The 17,263-nt window shown below is 41.1% G+C and overlaps 2 protein-coding genes across 3 annotated transcripts; both read left to right on the top strand.

Moving 5' to 3' along the window:
* The first annotated feature begins 6,368 nt into the window (after nt 1-6,368).
* Nucleotides 6,369-12,331, top strand: vsig8b (V-set and immunoglobulin domain containing 8b). 2 transcript variants are annotated; one of them, XM_071533960.1, is made up of 8 exons: nt 6,369-6,450; nt 6,889-6,968; nt 8,647-8,807; nt 9,004-9,205; nt 9,501-9,653; nt 9,772-9,894; nt 10,134-10,272; nt 10,701-12,331. In XM_071533960.1, exons 2-8 carry the CDS (start codon nt 6,896-6,898, stop codon nt 10,942-10,944), a joined length of 1,095 nt encoding a protein of 364 aa, XP_071390061.1. In that variant the 5' UTR covers nt 6,369-6,450; nt 6,889-6,895; the 3' UTR covers nt 10,945-12,331. The 2 variants fall into 2 exon arrangements, with proteins under 2 accessions (XP_071390061.1, XP_071390053.1); XM_071533952.1 differs by having other exon boundaries at nt 8,638-8,807; nt 10,701-12,330.
* A 1,755-nt stretch (nt 12,332-14,086) lies between these two features.
* On the top strand, nt 14,087-15,092 carry tas2r202 (taste receptor, type 2, member 202). Its single transcript, XM_071533712.1, has one exon. It carries the CDS (start codon nt 14,087-14,089, stop codon nt 15,062-15,064), a length of 978 nt encoding a protein of 325 aa, XP_071389813.1. The 3' UTR covers nt 15,065-15,092.
* The last annotated feature ends 2,171 nt before the right edge of the window (nt 15,093-17,263 follow it).

Genomic DNA, 17,263 nt, shown 5'->3' with positions numbered 1-17,263 from the left:
ATGATTATCACCCTGTTTATTTTCTGTATGTGTGTAAATGTTTTTCATTGAGGGCTTCAGTCCCCAAATATCAAGCCAATTCCACACTGGAAAATGAGTTGCTATTCAAATGTCATCCATAGAATATGATTATTTCCCCAGAATTCAATGCTATATTTACATCCAGGGGAATAACACACTAATCAGTCTAAGTAATGATTTCTGTATAATCCTGTGGTATAATCTATAACTCATGAAATTTACATTTTGAATAAAGGACATTGCTGAAAAAGATGTACAGCATTCTCCTTCCCGTAGTCAATATAATCAACTAGATTTACAGTACATTATATACAGTTGTAAGCAACTGCAGATCATCATGAATTCAGCCATGACTGGGGCTTGAATTAGTTAATTAATGAATTAGTGGCAGGCTGATTAGATCCTTTCTTTTTGCTGTCTTCAGTTTACCCCTATTGTTCTGGAAATAATACCATTCGTCGCTGTTTTGAACTATTGAATGACATTATTTTGGTATAATTAACATGAATTCCATTTTAATATCTTATGCAATATGTAAATATGTTATGAAAATACATAATATTCATGCATTCTGTCCTTAATACGTTCATCTCAGTAATGTTATGATAATTTGTGTGGTCATGTGCTAGAAGTGTTGTCATAGCAAATTGCATTCCCTTGTTAGAATTTGGACCAGACATTAAAAGAAACAAGTGGCAAGTTTTAAACTGATTTTTGAATTTGGAATGAACTGTGCATGTTTGAAATGCCTGTGGCAGTAACCTTTATAGGCCAACTATGGAGCCTGGGAGTTGCTGTCCTGTAGGGAAAAAATTGTTTTGTGATAATGAAGTGTTAACTTGGGTGTACAACTATTACACCATATCTAGAATGTGCATTCAAATAGGATAAACAGCATGCAAATGATATAAAACATGCATGTAATAAATTCATATACAGTATGTGTAACTGCACCAACTGCTTCTCTGAGCTGTTGAGGAGTGTTGGGTAATACAAATCCTTTATCAGGTCTGTAAGATCCTCCAGTCTGAATATTTACGACGGTATAGCCTATTAGCTCTCAATATCCTTGTCATCCTTGTTGTTTCGTATTAACAATAACACCTTTAAATGTCAGTAGGCAGTGCAACTTTTGTACCTAAAGTAAAACCTGATTAAAGAATTTATTATGTCAAAATGGTTCAACTAAATACGTTTCTCTTCAATAAATCTGTAATTAACTAAATATATCAGTGCAATCAAGTAAAATAAATACCGTAAGTGGCACAGGTTAATTTGCTCACACAAATTATGAAATTGTGCTTAATAAATTACCACCGCAATTACAATCAATGCATACAATAAATAACTCCTCACCTAGACAAATATTTCATACATCAAAATAATACATTACATCTTCATTAAGTCCTTAAAGACAAAAGCACAGCGTTCTAAATAAAAAAGTTGTAACTTTGTGCTATTCAACCTTACAACCTCATCAAATCTTCTCACCATATGTGCACAATTAGTTATTAAAATACTTTATAATGAAGATTAACCCACGCAACTACTCAAGCACACTTCATTATCACACATCCACACACTTTTGATTGGAACTTATTTATAATAGCCATTACATTTCAGCTATAATATAATAATTGAGATCATCAGTATGTGTTGTTCTCTATGCTCTACTTATAAATCTTGCCACCCAGTTGTCATGATGTAATCCAACACTGTAAACATCTTCCACATTTTACTCCAAGCTCTTTGTTGTCTTAAGTGATGTTGCAAAAAGTGGTGTTGTGATTGCAAAGATTGGACATTCCTGCCCATCTATTACTTCTAATTGTGCGATATCTGGCATGTGTTTATCTTTTGTTTTTGGTGAAAATTGACAGCTCTCTTGATAATAGGCAGTCTACCCATGCTATACATTATATTGGATTATTGGTACAGGAAACAGTAGCAAGCATATGCAATGTAGTCGATGGAGGGTTCTCACAAGTGTAGTAATACAAACATGTGTGTGTCACTGCCCAGTGTTGACCATAATTGTCTGTATAGAAAAAAATCAAGTTCACTTAATTGTGACTCTGAACAAAGAACGAGGATAAACAGCATCAAAAGAATGCAACATTTACTCCACAAACTATTATTAATGTCTTGATGAAAATTGCCGCTACTGTTATGAAATATTATGTTGCTTTTAAGCATGTATGAGAATCCATTCGACTGGGCTTCAATTCTGCAGAAATAATTTCCTCTCCTCTCCAAAATGAATTTGTTGCTTTGTTTTTTGTTTTTTTTTCCTATTCTGTGTGATTGATCGTGGTACAACAGACAATAAAACATTACCTTACCCGCATTTTCATCATCACACTTTTTTCAAAATCTCACATCACAGTTGGTGGAGCGGGCTGTTAGTTGTTATTACAAGAACATTTTACTTAACTTTTACTTGAGAACAAAACAACGACTACAAAAAGAACACATCATTATAGAGAACTGTAATTTATTGAACTGACTGTCCATCTGCTACTACTATTACCTCTTGGGAATTATCCTCTATAATTCCCCACTTGCATGTGGGAAATAGCAGCTATCAGAGAGGCGGAGAGAGCAGAGAGAAAGAGAGAGCAGAGAGAGAGAGAGAGAGAGAGAGAGAGAGAGAGAGAGAGATCTGAAGTTCTTTATCACAGAATACAGTTTCCATCCCACTCCTCCTAGCCAGGCTTAGGGGACCGTGCTCTCCATGGACTCTCTCTGTGTGCCAGACTTCACTGGGTTTAGCACAAGAAGCACAACTTATTGGATTATGGGGTCCACCATCTATGCTCAAATTGCCGGCGGCTGTGTGTGTGTGTCCACGTGTTAGTGTGCCCGTGTGTGTGGTGCTTCTGACCGTATGTCTGTGTGTGTGTGTGTGGGGATATGTGGGTGGGTATCTAGTGCACAGGGGAGGGATGAGGGAGAAAATACATGATAAATTCCCTTTTAGTTTCCTATATTACATGCAGGATTTCTCATCCGGTGTTACCCTTTCATGTTCAGGGGTTAGAAGTTAAAGCAGGCCTAAGGATCATCTTTAGGGCAGAGCATCGTAAATGTAGCGCGGCTGTAAAGGTGTGTGAAGAAGACCTTTTTCTTGTTTGAAATGGCTGTAACTTCACCTGTCTAATTCCAGTCCTCGGGAAGTGTTTTGTCTGCGCGTGGCGGATAAGGGTTGGCACACATTCGTGGTGAGATGGACTCTACTGATGAAATAGCACTCCATCATTGTCCGTGCCTTGAGGGAATTTCACAGGGGAAGTCATTTACTGGCACCAAAAACACTCTCTATTTGTGTCCTTGGTTCTTATTCAATTGAGCAACCCCGCTCACCCTGCTTCACACATTTCAGCTTAGGTAGCACGGGGTGTTAATATTCTCTGAAAGCTTGTTCTGCGAAGTTGAAGTTAATCTTTCTTCTTCTTCGTCGTCTTCTGATTTCCAACCACAAAATATCACCTAGGAAACGACATCAATATGCTGTAAATGTCACATTAAAGCTGATGATAACATCAAATCCAGTGTCCCTAACCTTACTAGTTTTAATATGAATATTATTAGAGAATGAACGCATTAGGGGCAACCAATAGGAATTTTTCCCCTGCTGTGTCCAGCGCCATTCAGGCGTGTCCACATTGTGCTGTGCACCGCTTTCATGGCGGTGACTGGTAGATGTGCCCTTTCCTTAGTGAGTTACTCACTGAGATGAAGGATCATAGAGACTGGGGAGAATCTTTGCACTTGCCTCTTCATTATTTATTCTGCAGCGTGGCACATGGATAGCACGCTGGGTAGGCAGAGCTCCAAATGTTCCATGCCCGGAAAGAAGAAGTAATCGGTACCGTTAGACTGAACGCTAAGAGAACAATTAGAATGGAACGATGATTGGCAGCCAAAAATCCACCGACGCTGCTAACCCCGTACTCATTACTGGATGGTCGGTCTAAGTCTAGCACTACCCAGGCTGGTTACCATATGTTTATGATGGGTATAAGACATCTGTGAATAATGACCAATTGTAAAGGAGACGAAAAATCAATTTCACTGTCAGAGTGGCCGTTTAATTGAGAAGATTCAGAAGGGTATGAATATACAGTGTGGCCGAGAGCGAGCGAGCTGCATTCCGCTCACGTAGCTCTTTGAGGGGGTGAGTGACTGCCTCCCTCTGCCAGAAGCTCCATCCTTGTCCCAGTGGCGTTCCACCTTAAAAAGACGAATATATGTGCCTAACTGGCTCCCTGACATTGACACGCCGTGACTCACGCTGCCATGCTATTTCAGTATGACTGTTGGCAAGCCTTAGCTTTCCGTAGCCTCTCCCTTCCCTGCTTTGGTCATTTGTTTGCCTCCCCTGCTAGGCTGTTTACTTGTAATTTGGACATCTGTCAAGGTGGTTTGTTTGCTACCCTGTGGTGTGATTAGGGCCACCTTTGCCAAATCTAGGAAGATAGATGGGGTTATCACAAGTCTTGGCCGTGAGACAGAGCCAGAGTTTGGCCTCTTCTCATCTACTAAACTTAGTAGGACAATTAACAAAGCGTCGGGTGTCCAAAGGGATACTGCGAAAGAGGCACAACAAATTCAATAGATTCAGGTCAACGGTCACATATTTATTCATCACGCTTGTTAGTACTCTCCTTCCAACAGTCTTAATAGCAGTGTTTTGGTGCGTCCCAGCACGGCCTGTGTGCTTTCCACGCTCCCTCCTTGGCCTGTCGCATTCTGTTCAGCGCTGCGCTCTGCTGCCAGAACCTCGTTCTTACACCAGGGGGAGAGAGTGGGGCAATTAACCACCTGCTGGTAAAGAGGCCATACAGTATAGCCTCACACACACTCACACACTCACAATTGCAAACTGTAGTGCATGACGTGATGCCACTCATACTGGCTGCGTATTCATGAAGCTCAGGTATGAAGCTTGTATTCGCAAAGCGTGTGAGAGAGAAGCGGGCGGTGGTGATTTCAGATCTGCATTCTGATCGTGTTTTGTCTCGGGTGTTGCTAATTTGTTCAACTCCTTAATGAACATTATTGGCAGGATCGCATTAACCAAGCACTTAACTCTCCTAATGGTCTAAGTCATGCTCCAAGGATATCACGTGACCAAGTACATACACTCTCAGACGATCAATACTGAATAATTTCACATAGGATTTCTCCCCATCCAATTTATGCTCATTGGCAATCACCCTATTTCTGTTAATATTTGGATTGTCAGCCACCATGAAGTTTTGTAGTTTAATTAAGAAGTGACACAAATCACAACAGCCACTCATCTGGAGCTATAAAACGGCTTGAAAAAAATCTAATCTCTACATCTTGGTAAATCATTAAAAGCTGATAAGGAACTGTGGACTTGTGAACTGGTTCACATAGCACAACTCCTGACTTCTGTAATAAGTTTAATCATCAAAGAAAGGTTTTATTTAGAGCCTGAGCACTGCAGCGGCGGCAGTAGCTGCAGTGCTATTTGCAGCTCTGTCATTGTGTATTGTGCGGTTCAAATCAACATGTGTCTCGTTGTGCACTTTAATCTGTGAGCAGCAACCAGTGTGTTTTCATGGGTGTGACAAGAGGGTGTGTCAGGGAGGTGCTGGGAGAAATCTGCAGACTACTTCACACTGACAGAACTTAAACTGCTGTTGAACCACCACAAAGAATGTGCAAACGAACCACATACAAAACATTCAAACTATTTTGAAAATAGAGTGACGTCTAAACACAATTCCATAAATGAGATCATGGTACAGATACCTGGGTTTGTGGCAAAAGAAAAATATATATAGGCTATATAAACGATGGAAATGATGTGGTGGAATCAAGGGAAAAGATGAGAAACAGAGATAAAAAATAGAAAGTATGATTTTAAATTTATGACTTCTTGTAGTTTAAGCCATTCATGAATTAAAACTGTTGCCGACTAATTAACTTGTTGACTAGTTAAAAAAAAAAGTGGAACTTAAGAAATAGCTCAGTAACATAGTTGTTGATCTGCTCCCCAACACAGGCAGGTAATAATTAATCTCATTCATCAGCTACTGCACTTAAGCCTGTGATAACAAAAAAAAAAAAAAAAAAAAAAAAACAGACAAAAAATTTTTTCAAGTAACTATGCTAAATAACCTACATTATAACATGCTCCCATCTCCAAATACTTTTAAAAATGAGGTTAGAGGAATAAAACTTTTCATTAGGGCTGGCTTGATACTGAAGGCAGTTTGAAATGCTCTCAGCTTCAGGAGTGGCCAATCGACCAGCACTATGGACAGAGAGGGTGTGGCTGATAGTTACCTGTTCAGTTTCACCTGAGAGCAAAATAAATAAGCAAGCATTACCTGCACTGAAACACGGCCAAGCCTCAGGAGCTACACTGTCTTTGGATTATTTCTCTACTGAAAGGTAAATTGGAGTTACATTTATTTTCAACCTATATTTCACTATTGCTCAACAGAAGTCCATTTGGTATTCTTGGTAGTATGCAGCTGTCCTACTTGAGAATTAATTATTTTGTCTTACTGCTGCTCACTTTGCTCACATTGATATTCACATTCATTTTACCTCTGACTTGCTAATAACCTGGCAGGGAGAACCATTAAAACTTTAAGAGCAGTGCAGGTAATAATTCGACTGCCTTGTGCATGTTGGATTTTAGCCAAACAGGTGTAGCGTTATCATTACAGAACTGAGGTGCATGATAAAGACAACACAGCAGAAATGTTTTCATGGTCAGGAGATTAAATCAAAAAGAGAAAGCACAAACATTCAAATAAGGTAGACAGTTTCTGAAATCACATTCTGAGAATAATTTCCTCACTTTTACTTTGCATTTGCTCCCAGGGTCATAATGGAACATCTGTGCACAAGCGTGAGGCTTAAAGTGGCTGTGTTGTTTCTTTTAACAATTCATCTGAAAACAGGTGAGTCTGGTTTGATAACCAACGAGTGTGTTTGAGGTTTCTGCTAAATTTACTTGTTCTTTAATGTGTCTGTGTCTACATTAGGCCTTCAGGCAGGCCTATACATATTCTGAGCATGAAGAGTTGAGTGTATCTGCTCTCTAACACAATAGGTGTTTTACTATAAACGCCATAGTGTTGATGGGGCTTTGTTGGATCAAGTCAAATCTGTGATCCACACGGCAGATTGGCTTGTCTGACATGCTCTCAGTTATTGATGTGACAGTAATGCATCTGCCCTTGTGTGAACTGCATCACAGATGTCCAATGGACCATGGGCATAAAATGTGGCTGACAGCTACTGCTTTTAATATTCTTATTTCTTTCATGCCCACTGCTTGGTTGCAAAGGGTCAAAATGTTGTGTGCGTTCGTAAATTACTACTCTACGTGCCAGAGCGAATTCCCAATAGCATATTGAGAAGAGCATTATCTGAGCCCACTCTCTGACCAATGAGGAGGTGCAAAGGATTTGATTATTTGCAATGGTAGCTTAATGGTATCAAGCTTAGTGGTTGAGTGCGATGGCAAGCGAGCTGCAACTCCACATGGGAAATACAGTATGTCGTCCTTACTTCACAACTTGCCACTTTTTGCCAAAAGGGTTTATTAGTGTAAACATGTGACTGACTAATTTGAGTTTTTTTTATATTCCCATCATTATATCTGCCATCTGCACCCTTTTATAAATGCCTCTAACATATTTTGTTCTGTTCCAGTGGAATCAGAGGGATTTCAGAGTATTAAAATGAATTTACAAAAAAGACATAACAACTAAATTCTGTAGGGAATGTGTTGGATGTGAGATGGGCCAGGAGTAATGAATGGAGTCAACAAGGACGCTGACATGATTTACCAACATGGTCCATTAATGCTGCAAAGAAATTTAGCACCTATATGGGAAAACTGTGAGAGGAGGCTTGCTTCAGATGTCAGAGGTGTTTCCGTGACAGCACCACCAAGATAAACAACTGCAAGACTGTAAAATGTGTCATTGTGTTGCCACACAATGTTTTCAGCCTTGAGTTCTCCCTATAGAAACCAAGGCCTGTATGTGCCAAGCTTTCAGGAATGATGAACTGGGATTGCTGGTTAAAGTACATGACCACAACCAGTAACCACACATTTGAGGTCAAGGGTGTGAGTCGTATTGAACCAAATTCACACAGAGCGCTAACATACTGTCATTTGTCATCCAAGTACAACTTACATTTCACTTAATGTATTCGGTTTTGGTCCTGATTTTAGCGATGTACTCATAATTAATGAATCTCAAGAGTTTTAATTTTACACATAACTCTTTTTCACACAAAATAGCACTTTTATTTTTCTTCTGGCTCCAAACCCTCAAATAAAAATCTTCAGTCTTCACTTTGACTTAAGAGGCCAATTAGTCTCAGATCAGCACTCCTCCTCCACTCGGAGACTGTTTGTGAATACAGGCCTAGAGCTTGAATGCCATTGAGAGGGGAAAAAACATTAACATATTTGAGAAATTACTTTTTTTTCCCCCTTTTTTTTCTAATATCTTCTTTTGGTCAAAGTGGATGGTTATGTAAATTGCTTTCATTAGGACGGAGGAAGTGTATTATGAGGCTTGATTTGAATGTAATGTCCTCTGCGCCACTGAGATATCACAGAGGCGATGCAGGTGACGTCCACGGGCCCCCAGACCATCCAACGGGCCCAGGGGGAGAAAGTCGCTCTAGGGTGCACCTACACCCCCGGCTCCTCAGACACCGGAGAACTAGACATCGAATGGTCCAACGTCAGCCCGGACATGACCCAGAAAGACAAGCTGGTGAGTGAGGAAGGAGAGGAATGCTGTGAGAAACTTGTCTGGGAGGTTGGAGAACTGACTTAGGCATACATTGCTTCAGCATCTCAAACATTCGAGACTAGACTGATTAGACTTCGGGCTATGTTCTTACTAGCAATTCAGTGGAAAAACCTGCTCTGAAGGATTGTCCTCACTGAATGGGATCTTTGCATCTCAGATCTTATCGTACACAGGGGGCCAGACGCTACACTACGGTGACCCCGGCCTCTCCAAAAGGCTGAGCTTCACAGGAGACCCCAAGCTGGGAGACGCCTCCATCGCCATCTCGGATGTGAGGGTCTCGGACACGGCCACCTACCAGTGTAAAGTCAAGAAAGCGCCCGGTGTCGACATGCGAAAAGTCACTCTGGTGGTGATGGGTGAGGAAGAATTCCTTGACAGTCTGACACTCCTCCCTGACCGGTTTCTGTTTTACCCGTTCCTTCAGCTGCCCTCTTGTTCTTCTAAATATCGGTCTCACTCGTATGGAATGTTATTGCCTTTTGTAGTTTTCCTTCCCCTCTCGGTGATCATGCCCTTCTCTAGCCACACCTAGAGCTGCTTGTCTCTGTCACACGCCTAAAGTTCCCCCTGATGAGCTGAAAGCATTCCTCTGAAGAAATGCTATTTGATATGCTGGTGTTTATTTATATATTCGTGCTTTCTCTTCACTAGTTCGCCCATCTGTGCCAAAATGCTGGGTAGAAGGCGGTGAGGAGAAAGGCGGCACGGTCTCCCTGCGCTGCAAATCCTCTCAGGGATCCACCCCTTTGAGTTATGTGTGGAGGAGAGAGAGCGGAGGTGCCATCCCACCCACTGCAACGCAAGGTACAGAGGCAACCTGCTAGAAAAGCGACCTCTCCATAAGCAGGTGTACACATCAATAATGTAGTGTTTACTCTGGTATGTAATGTGCTAGTACTAAATGTTCTGTTCTTTCATTAAGACCCACAGACCGGGGAGTTGTTGATAAGGAATCATTCAGAGAGCAATGTGGGAAATTATGTGTGTGAGGTGAAAAATGCTGTTGGCAGAGAGCAGTGCAAATACACACTGCATGCATACAACGGTAAGTCTAATCCAACATCAATTATATCATAATTCCTAATTTTACTCTTCTTTACACTTTCATGCCCTAAAGTATCTTATTAGTTTCTCATGTATGAGTGTTTGCCATCTGCTGCAATTTTAAATTCCATGAAATGAAGCCAGTTGAAACCTCTATTTAAAGCTAGTATACAGTGCTGTGAACAAGGACAGCCGCAGTTGTTTGACACCTGTCTCTAAGCGTCATTTCTACTCTCCTAGCTACCAACAAAGCAGGTGTCATAGTTGGGGCAGTAATAGGTGCTTTGTTGCTGCTGCTGCTTCTCCTGCTTCTCATCTGGCTCCTGATTTGTTGCTGCCATAAGCGTCGCTATCAGAAGGAGGTTGCAAATGAAATCAGGTACAATATGAGAACTGATATGCATTTCAAACATCAATGAAAAACTTTAACACTTTATTTGGATATTCTAGTGTTGATACTCAACTATCAGGTGACAAAATGTAAATGTAGGTGACAAAACAAAGTGTCACTTGCCTATTTGCTGCATCTCCCAGACTATGTAACCCTGACCTTAGCTTAACTCCATTTTTAAACCTAAACCCAACCCTAACCTGACCCTATTTCTAACATTAACCCCAGCCCAGACACTGAATATCTATAGACTACCTCTCACACAATCACTTGAAACTCAGTAGACTTTTTAGTGACACATTACAGTCACTTGATAGGAAGTTGAGTATCAACATTAGCCTGTCAAAATTAAAGTGTGACCCTGAAAGAGGCTGCATCAGAAGAGCAGTATTTTGAGCGCTGTGCTGTTTCCTCAGGGAGGACGCCCCAGCCCCAGAGAGCCGGCCCTCCAGCAGAAACTCCAGCTTCCGCTCAGTGATGGGCTACCGCACCCACCCCGGGGTGGTCTACAGCTCAGTGAGGAAAGCCCTGCCCAGTAGGACTGAGTCTGGCCGCAGCGCCATCTACACAGACAGGAGCAACGGCACATCGCAGCCAAACTCTGCCGGGGAGAAACCTCCTCCCCTCAAATACGACAGCAGATATGGATACCCAGTGTAACAATGGGAGTTCAAATGCAAGCCCACCTGGGCTTGATAGACTTTTTTTCCTTCAATACAAAACTACATCTTGTAAAGAATACTGTATGTATGTGACAAATGGTGCAATACAATATACTGGAGTATAATGGTACAGACCCACTAGAGGCATTTTTTCAGCCGCAATTGCTAATTAGCTAGTTAATAGCAGAGTGCTGCTATAAGACTACTGGAAACTCGTAAAATCTTAACTCTGCCCTATGGACAAACATAATGCGCAACTGGCTGACTTTCATGATGCACTGTAAAACATATCATTGCCACTGTAAATAACAAGAGAAGGTTTGAAAAAATGCCTCCTCATACCCCAAGTCATTATTACACTGATTTTGCAAATGCTGTGTAAAGAGTGTGTGTGTATATAGCAAATAACATGATTTTTTCTTTTGATGCATATTGTTTTTTCCATGAGGCATAAGTAACTTGATATGTCATTTCTTTTTTTTTTTTTTAATTTGTACAATTAAATAAAAGTTTTTAAAATGAAAAACAAGTCAGTCAGCACGGCACCATCTGGCATGCCTTACAAAGCCCATCTAGGGTTCACTTTTGTTTCATGGCTCCGTCTCTAATTGTTTGAGCTTGTCTGGGTAGACAAAACATAATGTTTCAACGAGATACAAATACATCTCCTAGTATGTAGAATGTGACGTGTCACCTTTCTGGAAATGATTCAACTAAATGAGACTAAATTAGTTTTTATTTTTGCATCACCACAATGAAATCAGATAGAATTTCTAGGTTTGTACTTTACTAACACCTAATTTTTGTGTTAGTTAAGTAAAAAAAAAAAAAGATATATATAGGAATTTAATCTAAAACTTTACCAATGCACTGATTTTGTACAGATTGTTTACATCAACAACAGGGGAGGAGAATTATGTTTAAGGATCCATGGATGGTGCATGAAAAATTAAGACGGTGCTGAAACTTCATGTTCTGCTGTAGCCTAACCCTAATTTACAATTCAGATGAAAGTGCTTAAAAATAGTCTGAACAACAAGTACATCTAACAGTAACAACATCTTCACAGCCTATAGATGGAAGATGTATTTTCAGTAGTGTCACTGTGTAAATATGAATTCAAACTAAAAGCTACTCAGTCCGAATATCTGATTCTCTGATGGCCTTGTACAAGCAAATTCAGTTAAGACGAATTGTGGCCCCGATCTTATGTGCATTTGACTCCTTGCAAAGTTTTCATTTGAAGAACAAATAGCCACACACACACACACACTATACACACACCGTCATTGTAAATAAGAATTTGTTCTTAATTGACCTGCCTGGTTATATAAAGGTTAAATAAATAAAAAATAAAACACCCCACAAAGACACATACATTTTCTATCTGCCCACATCTCTGACTTTGCTTGCTTCACATGAAGACCCACTGAAAACTGTCAACATGTGTGTTAGTGTGAGTGTGTGTGTGTGTGTGTGTGTGTGTGTGTGTGTGTGTGTGTGTGTGTAAATATGTTTCTTCCTGTATGCCCAATTCAATTAAAGATGTGCTTATTCATCACAAGGAAAAGTTCTCTGCAGTACAAAGCCTTATCGTGCTTAATAGTTACACAAGCCTGTCATTTGATCCATGAATGAACTGGGAAAATAGATACAATGATTAATTACAAAAGCTTGACCAGCAACCTGAAAAGGAAACCAAGAAACTCAAGTTTTAACAGGGTTGGCATAGCAATTATTGAAAAAAAGCAAAGGCACTGTCCTCAGAGCCAAATGTACTTTCACATCTAGATTCAAAGAGCACTCTAGCTGGAAGGAGATATTTTTTTCATTGTGTCGAAAGGCAGAATCTGGCCTTGAATTTAGCTTTGCATTGTTTCGGTTCCACTGACATAAAATCAATTGGCTGTCATTCAGTAAACATGGTCATTTTAAGGAATTTAAGACCCCTTTGAGGGCAAAATGTGGTTTAGGAATTGGAAAGTCATATTCTTTGCTTACGTAATGAATGAATTACGACAATGCTCATTTTGATTACATAGTTTGTATGTAAAACAAGCAAGCAACACAAAAATAAAATGTAGACAGAGATTCTTAAAGTCAACATCTTGTTAAAAAATCCAAGTGAGTGCCCTCCATAGCAAAACTACAGTGATAAGGTGTTGCATTAGCAAGGCTCCTGAAGGTGATTCAAAGGTGATTGGCTTTCCTTATCAGGTAAATGTGTGTGATATGGTGTTTGTAAATATGTGGCCAAGCTTCAGGAATAACTATTTGCATGGGAAGGGCTTTAGAGTGTGATCTGTGAATTGGCTGTCATGGTGCGGTGATTGTCATACAGTAAAGTCACCGGATATTCATAATGAGCACACATCCTTCTCACCACATGCTGATGCAAATACATAACCACAACTACCTGTGGTAATTTCTGATGCAAAACATGTCTAATGCTTATGTATAAATCCCTCTCAGAGAACACAAAAATCATGCCATTCTTAGTCAACATCTTTAGGCAAGGGGTTAAAGCTAACATTTAAAAAAAAAAAAAGGTTTTCATCATCAACTACAGCCAAAGGTATTGAATCAGAAAAGCTATCGTAAGGTCTAGCAAGGAATAAGAATGAAAAGAGAAAGCTTGGGTGGGGTTTAAAGTGATGAAATGCTTCATCCGACCCAAGGGATCTTCCTCTGAGGTAAAGTTTGAACCTTTTCTTCCTCTAATTGCTTCAGCCCTCTTAACCCAGCTATATGCTTGACTTCATTTTACATATGATCACTCAAAATGCAGATTTTTACCTTTTTTATGTTTTTTCTATAACATAATGGCACATTTGAAATGAATTTATTTAGAACATTTCAAAAGCTTAGCGTGTGAATCTTTTCCCCATGCAGGCCGACTGACAAACTGTGGCTGATTCCATTCTGTGGTAGAAATGACGAATCGTGTAGTTTGGACTGTCTCTGGAATTATTGCATTCTTGTCTTTCAACACTACAAACAACACTTCAAAACACCACACTGAGCCGCTGAGTGGTACATAGAAAGGTATGAAGATTAAGTTATTCTAAAAAAAAAAACAAGAAAAAAGGTTTATATTCCAGCCATCTCCACAACATTGCTATAGGAAAAAGAATAGCATTATGCTGGGGAGAAATAAGTTGATCATCTGGGTCATGACGGGCTTCACGGCTGTCACGACTGTGTTCTTCAATCTATATATCTTCCTGATGAGTCTGTGGAGCTACAAGCAGAAGAAGCAGTGGACCCCCAGCGAGACCATCATCATCGCCCTGTCTGTGGCCAGCGGGGCCCACCAGCTGATCTGCTACTTCTGGATGACCATGGATGAGCTGGACATAGAGTGCCACATTGCCCAGAAGCCCTACTCAGTCATGCTCCTGTTGATCTTCAGCCTCAAGTTCACCATCATGTGGACCAGCGGCTTCCTCACCTTCTACTACAGCAACAAACTGGTGACCACACCCAATCAGTGCTACGCGAATTTCCAGGCTGCCATTCTCAAACACGTGACCCTTGTCGTTTTCCTCATGCCCCTGTGCGGCCTGGGGACCTGCTTGCCCATGCTAGTGGTACTCCACCCAGACAATCAAACCATAGAGAACAAAGACTGCGGGGTCATGATGCCGGACACCACCTCCGGCAAAGTCTACGAAACCATATATCTGGTGCTAGCCGACGTACTGCCGGGGCTGCTGATGATAAAGTGTTGCATCTCCATCTCTGCCCACCTGGCCGTCCATCTCCGCAACATGAAGGCCAGTACCAACGGAGCCCACGGCCCAAAGCTGGGCGCTCAGATGAGGGTGATCCGCATGGCTCTGTCCCTGGTGGCGGTCTTCCTCTGCTTCCTGGTGGTCGACCTGTACGTACACTGTCAGATAGCAATCAACCACGAGAACGCCATCGTGCTCAGCTTCTTCTTCACGTCCATCTACACAACAGTCAGCGCCATGGTGCTGGTCTACGGGAAAAAGACGTTCTGGAAAGCTCTGATCCAGGCCTACAACGTCTGCCTGGATGAGTATCCGTGTTTGTCTTGTCTAAAGGTGCCTGAAAAAAAGGCCAAGCCCAGCTCTCCTCCCAAAATTAAAAATTGAGTTCTGTGAAAAGTCGGTCTGTTGTGCTGAAATCAATTAACATTTGTCTGAAGTTGGACCAATTATTAACAACACTTTGAAATTGCTCTTTTGTTATGTGCCAGCAATTACAGCAATGAATATTGTACTGCTGTATCAACATTATTAAGATTACTGAGCAGCTTTGCATTTTGAACATATTGTCCAATTATTTTTTTCTTATATCAATATTTGTCTGACCTCACTGGTTGATGCTCCTCAGATTTTAAAGAGGGTTAGTTTAACTGTGCCAGCAATTTTAGCTAATTCAGAATGGGGAGGGCAGAGCTGTACGAGTCGAGTACTGGTCTTCACTGTGTGATCCTTGGCAGCCAGGTAACAACACACCACCTAAATGATGGGCTCATCAGACTGTACCTTGGCGTATGAATATTTCATGACAACAAATAATACCTGGGCCAGTAAAATAGATCCATAATAGCATGGTTGCATGGACATGATGTAACTCGGTACCCATCTGAAATGCTGAAAAATACATGTGACTGTGGTGAGAGTACAGAACATATTAATAAAACAAGAAAGTACTCACAACCTAAATTCTATTTTTTTTTTTTAGTTTTTTTAGTTTTTTCTCAGTCATGTTGCAGATGGTTTAAACTGCAAATAGGGGCGACAGTAGCCTGAACATTTGAAAGGCCAGCTAGTAACTGGAGGGTTGCCAGTTCAAATTCCTGCATCGGCTCAGAAAATCTCGCCGGGAAAGGCACTTAACCCCTGGCTGCTCCTGTGGAGCTGCTCAGTGGCCGGCAGCACCAGTGTGTGTGTGTGTGTGTGCTTGCGCTGGGCAGCTCCCAGGTGTGAATGTGTGTAACTGTGTGTGTGTGGGCGTGTAGCTGGGCGTTGCTGAAAAGTGCATTCAGGCCCAGCAAGCCTACCCTGAGTAAATAAAGGTTTTTAAAAAAATGCACCAGACCTCTTTGCAATGCTCCATTAGTTCATACCCTCTGGCACCACCTAGTGAGGTTCAAAGTGGAGATACAATAGTGCAGCTAATCCCACTCCACACAGAGGCTTGGGATCCCTCCAGCAGTTAAATGGACAAAGAAGGAAAGGGCATCTTTTCCTTTGATGCAGAGGAATTAAGTCATACCATTGCCTCTGGTTCTGTCCTCTCCCCCCCTCTCTCTCTCTCCCTCTCCCTCTCTCCCCCCCTCTCTCTCTCTCTCTCTCTCTCTCTCTCTCTCTCTCTGAGGAAGTTGTGTTTGGCATGACGGGCAAAAACAACTAAATGTGACTAATTAAATATTAGCTGACATGACAGCAAAACTCGCTATTGAATATCATCTATCTAGGGTCCTTTATTTATGAAATACTAATATTTGTGAGTTTGCAATCATCTGTATTTTGAAATTGCTGCAGAATGAACATCAGGTAACGTTTTGTCTCAAAGGACAAAATGTTTTCCACCAAGTGCCGTTTCCCATCCCAAGGTAATGGAAATTGTGTGAATATGACCTCGGAATTGGCACGCCAACCCAAAGTTACACACAGATGTTTTACTGGCCCCTGTCAGTTTGCAGGTCGCTGGAGAGACATCTGCACTGCTAATTAAAGTAAACTGGTTTCTCATGATGCAAAATATCCTTGGAGATTACAGTATAAACTCGTAAACATCCCTATCAAGCTACAGCTAAGTGTGGAGATTGTTTCCATGGAGACAAAAAAAAAGGATCCAACTAAACCTGGCAGTCGCAAAACTGCTTTCCATGCATGGGTGAACATCACAGTGCAGATCCTCAGACTGGGACCTCGACTAGTTTGCACTCCTGAGACTGTGCAGGGAGAGTGATATCCTGTTCTCCAGTATCTGACAGGAAGGAACAGACCATTAGCAGTCCAGATTAGCCCAACCAGCACCCACCACACTGCTGCTATAAACATCTCAAACTCCTCCCTGTAGACGCTCTCCCTAGATAACTGACTGCATGAGCATGAGCTATAGAGCCATTATTTTTCTGCTCCCAATTGTATTTCAGATACATCTATTGCCAGTTACATCTTTGAGCATGAATGGGTCATTTTTCACGCTATCAGCATCCAAATGACTGAGTTCCCCCTGAGAGCATTAAGACAAAAAATTATTCAGGATCATATTTAGGAGACCTTTCTAGAATAACGAATGTCACCTAAAATAAATAAAATACAAATTTTGTTGGTCTT

This window comes from Centroberyx affinis, unplaced genomic scaffold (assembly GCF_046629955.1).
Source record: "Centroberyx affinis isolate AG114_WGS23_722 - 3 ecotype Tasmania unplaced genomic scaffold, CSIRO-AGI_Caff_v1 ptg000168l_1, whole genome shotgun sequence".
Lineage (NCBI taxonomy): Eukaryota > Metazoa > Chordata > Actinopteri > Beryciformes > Berycidae > Centroberyx > Centroberyx affinis.
Note: the sequence above shows the minus strand (reverse complement) of the source record. Positions and strands in the feature narration are given on the sequence as shown.